Source organism: Halichoerus grypus, chromosome 10, assembly GCF_964656455.1.
Source record: "Halichoerus grypus chromosome 10, mHalGry1.hap1.1, whole genome shotgun sequence".
NCBI classification, from domain to species: domain Eukaryota; kingdom Metazoa; phylum Chordata; class Mammalia; order Carnivora; family Phocidae; genus Halichoerus; species Halichoerus grypus.
This window is the reverse complement of record NC_135721.1, coordinates 55,599,657-55,608,227: the sequence shown is the minus strand read 5'-3', so window position 1 is coordinate 55,608,227 and position 8,571 is coordinate 55,599,657. Positions and strand designations below refer to the sequence as shown.

General features: G+C 38.5%; 1 protein-coding gene across 1 annotated transcript in view; it reads right to left on the bottom strand.

Annotated features, from left to right (window-relative positions):
- Positions 1 to 529: 529 nt before the first annotated feature.
- The window catches only part of RAB1A (RAB1A, member RAS oncogene family), a 28,333-nt gene continuing 20,291 nt past the window's right edge, over positions 530 to 8,571 (bottom strand). The window contains exons 3-6 of the mRNA XM_036095326.2: positions 8,099 to 8,194; positions 3,362 to 3,457; positions 1,559 to 1,690; positions 530 to 1,350 (exon numbers count right to left, since the gene is read on the bottom strand). Coding sequence (XP_035951219.1) covers positions 1,153 to 1,350; positions 1,559 to 1,690; positions 3,362 to 3,457; positions 8,099 to 8,194 — 522 coding nt within the window. The 3' untranslated portion in view covers positions 530 to 1,152. The remainder of the gene's footprint in view (positions 1,351 to 1,558; positions 1,691 to 3,361; positions 3,458 to 8,098; positions 8,195 to 8,571) is intronic.

Sequence of the window (8,571 nt, the reverse complement as noted above, 5' to 3'; positions counted from 1 at the left end):
TATAATTCCTAAAATTAGGGCAATCAATAGTAAATTTCCTGCTTTCTACTTTAATGCTTTAATTCTCCTCCAACCTAAATTATACAATTGTGGAGGATAAAATAGTTGACATGTGACTCAGAGCATGGAAAAAACAGTATCAGCACACACATTAGCCTGATCACTTGCCAATTAGGAAAGGTGTGCTGCTTTCCACCTCTACCACAGAAGAATTAATAAAGTGTTGATCGATGAAGCCATTTCAAATGGTTTTAGAGAAGGAGCAGAGATAATAGACTAGATAGCATACATTCTAGACTTGTTTTCCATACAACTTAAGTCTCCCTGAACCACTAGGCTTGGTTAAATCCCAACACAGCACAGAAGCCTCCCTAGGTCATTTACCGGGTATATTATCGGAAAGCATATTGGATGCTGCTCTAAGATAGGTCTACAGTGCCCTGGTTGCACAAATGGCTGTTCGGAGTATGATGCAAGGCTCTATTTCCCTTTAACCATAAGAATTAAAACAATACTTATCACCATACAGTTTGATATTACTTCCAATAAGTACAATATTTATTAAACATATCTTCAGTTGTTTTGTTACATAGTGTGCAACAAATTACAATATTCTGCAGCCACAAATTATATGCAGAGTATGAAGAAACTATTAATCAGATAGTGTAATCTTTCCATTTATAACTCTACAAGGAAGAACTAGCAAATCAGATCTTACATATAACATCTCACTAAACTTTATGCATGGAAAGTGACAGACACTGGTTGTGCTGTTTGATACAAAATGGCTGAACTTCATCTTCAGAAGACTAAACCTGACATCTAAACATGCCAATATAAACATCAAAACAAAATATATTCTAACCAACCACGGGAAACAGTCTGGTATCAGGAAAAGCAACAAGGATTACACACATTATTTTATAAACCAGCACACAAAGGTTTAAAACAGTTCTGAAAATGAAGTTAGCTGTCTTGAGTCAAGGGAATAAAAAAAAAGTCAGTATTGACCATTTACAATCTCTGACCTTTGTGGAGACGGTAAGAATCTGTTGTAGTGCAGCTACATACAGTACAATTCAGGCAATTTTGTTTTTTCACTTGGGTTCAGATTGCAAATTCATTGCTGTGAGAGAAGGACGGAGGCAAATTTTAGCAGCAACCTCCACCTGACTGCTTGACCGGAGTGCTCTGAATTTTCACATTGGACTTCTCTGCACCACCAGCTGTTGCTCCAGGACCCATTCGCTTTTTAATCTCAGCTGCCATCGTCATGAAAGACTGTTCTACATTCGTTGCGTTCTTAGCACTGGTTTCCAAAAATGGAATTCCAAGGGAATCAGCAAATTCCTAAGAAAATAGTAAGGATTAATTAACACTGAACATGTTTTCCCACTTAGTGCATTTCTATCATCTGAAATGGGGAGGGAGGACGGCCTGAGTTTACTGAATCCAAACAGACACTGCCCGGGCTGTAAAGGCTGTACGCTGACCGTACCCAACTTCATCCAAACCGAACACCTTCACATTCAGTTTGGAAATCACACTTGAGACGTACCTTTGCTGTTGTGTAGTCTACTACTTTCTTTGTGGTCAGATCGCATTTGTTCCCTACCAACAACTTGTTGACGTTTTCACTGGCGTAACGGTCTATTTCCTGCAGCCACTGCTTAACGTTATTGAAGGACTCCTAAGCAGACAGACATTTTTAAGAATGATCATACAGTTCTGGACACAACTGCTCTAAATAAGCAAGTAAAAACCAAAGGTCTTTCCTGGCCTAAGAAGAACTAGTGAGGCAACTCTAGCTACAAAATAACTACAGTGCTGGGAAGGAAGTGAAGTGATATAAGACTATCGGTACCTATATGAAAAGAGATTAGAATCTGAAGGCTTAAGGGAGGGAAATACAGTTCATCTTTAAACTACAGCTCAAATTAAAGATTTTATTTAAAAGAGCAAGCACGAGAAAGCACAAGCAGGGGGAGTGGCAGGGAGAGGGAGAAGCAGACTCCCCGCTGAGCAGGGAGCCCGACTCGGGGCTCGATCCCAGGACCCTGGGACCATGACCTGAGCTGATGGCAGATGCTAAACTGACTGAGCCACCCAGGCACCCCTGGAATATGCAATTTAAACACACCTATATAAAAACCTGGTTTTTGAAATCTGATAAAATGTTGGTTCATGAACAAGAGTGCCTAAGTGTTGTAATACTAGAGAGATCAAAAGATATTAAATTACTAAATTAAAGATGCTTGTTTTCTTTTCCACAGACATATTTAGGGAAGGAAAATTTTCATACTTCAGTATCTCATGGTAATGACCTGAGATTTTTAAAATTAGCATTTTTTTTTCTCCTGTTGACATAACTCACCCAATACTTCTAATGGCACGGACTGAAGTCTATGATTCTAATTATCTCCTAATTAGCTATGATTTCCTAGGTGAGGTGAGATTTAACATTTGCCACAGAAAAATAAATTTTAATATTCAAAGTTTATCTTTCATTCTTTGATAGAAAAAAAGGACCCTGAAATTTTCTTTCTGATCAAAAGAACATTCATGGCCCCTGGACCACCATCTTCACATTCTGTCTGTACCCCCTACATTCTTTCAACATGAGCTAATCTTTAGATACTCATTTGTCCTTTTTTTTTTAAGATGATTTATTTTAGAGAGAAAGAGCACGCTCAAGCGGGAGGAGGGACAGAGGGAGAGAGGAAAGAGACTCCCTGCTGAGCAGGGAGCCCCATTTAGGGCTTGATCCCAGGACCCCAAGATCACGACCTGAACCTGAGCTGAAACCAAGAGTCGGCAGCTCAACAGACTGAGCCACCCAGGTGCCCCCTCACTGTCCTCTTAAAAATCTTCCTCCAGCTCATCCTATTTCTGAACCATATCCTCCCATAGGCAGAGACCTCTAATCTCACTAAGAGGTCTAATTAACAAATTCCTGCTAATACTTCGCACCAAGAGCACAGTATACACTAAACAAATCCACAGCTCCCTACGAACTCTTGCCAAAATGAACAAAAAGTTACTTAGCTGATGATAAATATAAGCAGTCCCTTGAAAGCATATGTAAAAACTAAATTTCCTATTTACTAAAGGAAAATAATATAAAATTTTGGTTGGCCAATTTATTTGATATTCAAATAATGGAGGGAAGAAAAATATCAATGTCCCTTAAAGAGAGTACTGCTTTAAATGTTTTTTAATGTGACATTTACATTTGGGAGTGGACAAAGTATTCTGCCATGTATAATACTGATGCCATATAAGCAAAGTCAAAGAATTTGATATTTATCAAACAGCAACTTCCTACTTTGCCACAGTAGCACAATTCCCTCCTGGAACTTACCTGATCTGTCACATCATACACAACTATGATGCCGTGGGCTCCTCTGTAATAACTGGAGGTGATTGTTCGGAATCTTTCTTGGCCTGCTGTGTCCCACTGTTATAAAACAATCAAGAAATCCAAACAATTCCGTTAAATAAGAGTTGGGGGAAAGAGCAGGAAGAGGGAGAACAGTTTAAAATTTACATAGTTTTGGAAATTATCCCGATTTGACATGGAAACATTAACCCTCAATGCTCACACTCCTAAATTGCATGGTAATTGCCAAATACCTGAAGATTCAGAAAAGAAGGTAGTGCCTATAATTTAGCTTGCTGTAATGCTCCCAATAAGCTCTTTGAGTCAGAAACTGTATTTTACTTTTCATATTCCCTACAGCCCTCAGCACGGTGTAAGGCATTCAGTATGAATGCAGAGACAGGTTGACTTGATTAGGAAAGCTGCTGGCCTAATGCCTCATTAACACTGTGTACTTTCACAAATAAGACAGAATCACTTGCTAGCACATGCACTGAAAGGACCTAATTCACATAACTACTAGTCAAGATAGTACTTTAACCATCTCAGTAAGATACTATCTCAATCCTAGGAAAAACAATGTAAAGATGATTCCATATACTTTCATAAAATCATTTTAAGATCCATTTACCACACTTTAACCATATAGGCTCAAGCAATGAAAACAAATGCTTATGTTGTTACATTAAAATTCTGGGTTTAAAAAATGTTAAAAACATCAAGAGGCAAACTCAATTGTTAGATTTAAAAAGCCTTGGTTTTACGGAAAGCAATGAGAATTTTGTTTAAATTACTCCTACTCAATGACTTTTTTTTTTTTTTTTAAAGATTTTATTTATTTGACAGAGAGACAGCAAGAGCAGGAACACAAGCAGGGGGAGTGGGAGAGGGAGAAGCAGGCTTCCCGCCAAGCCGGGAGCCCGACGTGGGACTCGATCCCAGGACCCTGGGATCATGACCTGAGCCACAGGCAGACACTTAATGACTGAGCCACCCAGGCGCCCATCCTACTCAATGACTTCTTAAAATATTTGTGTAATTAGAATAGCTACCCACCCCACTAAAAGAGATTGGTAAAAGATAAGACTGATGGGGAAATAGCACAATGGTTACCATTAAAAACACAAAAAAATGGACTCGATGCATAAGACAAATGGAGATTAAAAAGCAACAGCCTCTTTCTTTTAATTAAATATTTTATTTTTAAGTGATCTCCACACCCAATGTGAGGCTCCAACTCATAACCATGAGATCAAGAGTCCACTGAACCGGGGCGCCTGGGTGGCTCAGTTGTTGAGCGTCTGCCTTTGGCTCGGGTCATGGTCCTAGGGCCCTGGGATCGGGCCCTGCGTCGGGCTCCCTGCTCTACGGGAGGCCTGCTTCTCCCTCTCCCACTCCCCCTGCTTGTGTTCCCACTCTCGCTGTGTCTCTCTCTGTCAAATGAAAAAAAAAAAAAAAAGAGTCCACTGACCCAGCCAGCCAGGGACCCCAACAGCCTCTAAAGGGAGGAACTGTAAAGTTTTGGAATATACTGATCCCCACTAACGTCTTAAATGGCAAAACTAAAGGTTCAGGAACACTCAGTGAAACCACATCCTTTTTTTTTTTAAAGACCCAGCCCTATTGCAATTGGGGGGAAATCTGAATACAGACTAGATATTAAGAGAATATTATGGCATTAGTGTCAACTTTGTTAGATGTGAAATGGTGGTTACACAGTAAAATAAAGATGCACACTAAAGTATTTTTGGAGTAAAATATAATGTCTGTAATACATTTAGCATTCTCCAGGAAAAAAAGAATGAAGCAAATAAGGTAAAATGTTAACAACTGTTAATCTAAAAGCAAACAAACAAGTCACCACAGCTTCATTACCTTTTCTGTCCAAAGTACTAAGCTTGAGAGCGCAGAAGACTATTTAGATCTACTGTGTAAGTGAGGAGCCTCAAAGTCTTTCAGGATATCCGTGGAGAAGCATGAGCTTTGGAGTCAAAGCAACCTGACTTCAAAACATCAAACCTACGTTCCTGGTTATTTAACACTAGGGAGAGTCACCTAACAGTTTTCTCAACTACAGAGCCTAGGTATCACTCACCTTATAGAATTGCTAAAGGGGTTTAAATGAACTAATGTTTGTAAAATGTCTAGCCTGATTACAGAAGCTGCTCCGTAAAATATTAGTTCCCTTCTCCACCCACCAACCCCTTTCACAAAGATAGCAAAATTAGACAAGAAAAGGAAGAAACTGTTTCCGAACAAACGCTAACATAAATAATTGTAGCTGACTAAGCAAAGGCATCCAAAGAGTAAAATCTCTGACGTTCTCCTTGCCGCTCTGAAAACTCCTGTGACTTTTCATCCTAACAGTACTTTCCTCTCTAACTGATCACCCTTTGTATCTAATTCTCACTACCCCTCATAATCACAGGGTAACTGATTTTTCCATGTTTGTCTCTCCCACTGAAATGGAATCTCTTCCTAGGGGGCTCTGTTTCCTCCATCTCTATAACCTTGCATCTATCTGAATGGATTAATTATGAGAAAAGGGCATGAATCCTGAAGTGCAGAGGAGAAAAAAAATTCAAAGTCCAAATCAAGAGAAGATTTACCCCATGTAGTTCACACTGGCTGGACTCTATCTCATATTTGATTTTAGGAATCACATTTTAATAAAAGGCACTCCTACAATGTGCAAGAGTGACCAAAATTGTAAAAGGTTCTGGAAACATGCTTCCAGAAAGGAATGACTGACTTCAGAGGTAGAAGGTTGTGATAAGATCAATCTAAAGGGCAAGCTGCCAATAGAAAATGAATTAATTGCGTTTAGGCGGCTCCGAAAGGCAGAGGAATAAGAGAAATTAAAGGAAACTGGCTTCAGCTCAATATAAAGAATTAACAATCAGAAGTTATTTATAAATGGAACTAGCTGCTTTGAAAAATGGTGAACTTCCCAGAAGTGTTCAAAAAAAAGGCACCAGATAGCAAAAGGAAATTCCCACTGAAGATGAAAGGAAGACCGAGTGACTGACCTGTTAGATGCCTTCCAGCCACAGGAAAGTAACAATAAATGGATGTTTCACAAATATACACTAAAATCTTATGAGCTCAATGATGACACATAATCATTTCACATTACTAATTAGGTTAGACAGCTGGGTACATCTTTTTTTGCAATATTCTTTGTGGTACCAAGTATAAAGTTGGCACTCTACATACAATGGGAAAAATCAATATGAAAGGTAATCTGTTCACGGGTTGAAAGAAGTAAGCTATCTCTGATAACTATATCCTTGCAAGTCCTAATTTGTAGTATCAAGTATGGTCACTTGTATGGATCCACAGTTCTTCTGTAATGTACCTTCTTTTTTCTTATCAAAGGCAGATGAGAAAATGGGGCAACTAAAAAAACAAAAAACTGTCAAACATCCATTTATTTGGGTATGTCACATCACCAGTAACATTTATATAATGTCCAAAAGTTTACAACAGGCTTTCACATACATTATCATATCCACACACAGAGAGCTACTGGATTTGGTTCTCACAACTACCTTGTAAGTTAGTAAATCAAGTACCATCATTTTAGAGATAAGAAATGGAGTCCCAGGAAAAAGGCCCAAGTAAGTTAAACACATGACTCTTTGACTCGTAAATACCAGAGTGAAGATAACATATCCAAGTTTCCTAACTTCAAATCCAGAACTCCTTCTAGCAGTCACTGGTTTTCTGTTACCTTGTACGAAGAGTCAATACCGAAAGATACCCAGAAATTAATGTTTTTAAAGACCAGTGATATGTCCACACTCATAGTGCCCAAACCCATATAAAGGTGATACAACTGAACTACTACAATTGCCTGTTTTTAATTCAGGGTTGGGGATGGAAGAAACGGATAAGGGGGCTAGGATGGCACAGGGACACAAAACACTGAAGCAAGCTGTGAGTCACTTGGTTCTGCCAGTAACTGTGGGCAAGTCATTAAATCTCTTGGCATTAGTTTTCTTTTTTTTTTTTTTTAAAGATTTTTATTTATTTATTTGACAGAGAGAGACACAGTGAGAGAGGGAACACAAGGAGGGGGAGTGGGAGAGGGAGAAGCAGGCTTCCCGCCGAGCAGGGAGCCTGATGCGGGGCTCGATCCCAGGACCCTGGGATCATGACCTGAGCTGAAGGCAGACGCTTAACGACTGAGCCACCCAGGCGCCCCTTGGCATTAGTTTTCTGAGCTGTAAAACATGTTAAAAAAGCTAAGTTCCTTTCCAATAAAATTCTGTTTCTACAGAGTTGGTACATACAATCTAATAAATACAAAGAACTAAACAAAACTTTTCAACTAACCACATACATGAAAACCCTCTCCCCTAAGGTTTCTTTTAATGTTCCACGGTATTCAGCACAGTAAGACATGAGGAAATGCTCAATCTACTTTCACTATTAAGGTAAACTTCAACTGAGGACCCCCCCCAACTGATAAAAGCACAAGAGAAAGAACTAGGACCAAGTACGACTTACAACACGTATTTCTTTATGAACAGAAAATTCAACGAGGAAGGTAATCTTAGAGAAGTCATTTTTCATCTAAATTCTTATTCTACCATTCTATCACAAGTACATGATTCTTAAAGATCCTTTCAATTTTAGCATGTTAAAAAGTAAATAATACATTTTAAATTTACCAAAATGATTTCCAAAACACATTCTAGTCTCAAAATGACTTACTATTTGAAGCTTGATTGTTTTCCCATCTAACTCTATAGTTCTTATTTTGAAATCCACACCAATTGTGCTGATGTAGCTTTCTGTATACGTATCATCCTGAAGGGAAAAAAAAGTCAACATACAAAATTAATGTTCAGTAGAGGAAATATGAAAATATAATGTCAACTTTTATCTACAAAGTTGATAAACTTTATAAGCCATAACATGTTGAGAACAGCTACTTCATCCCACTCCAGTACTCAGTTCATGTTCTGATTACAATACACTTTTTAATAGCAGTTTCTTCTTAGGATTTTCTCAATAGCTGTTCTTTAATTTTACCAAACATCTCTAGGCAAATTCTTTACATACATATCAAAAAAGGTTTCATATTTTCAATGATTACAAATGATTTTTCTAAATGCTGATCAGCAAAACTCTTGCTCCCCTGACCCTCCATCCAATGTATTCACCACAAAGGAATGCTCCTGTCA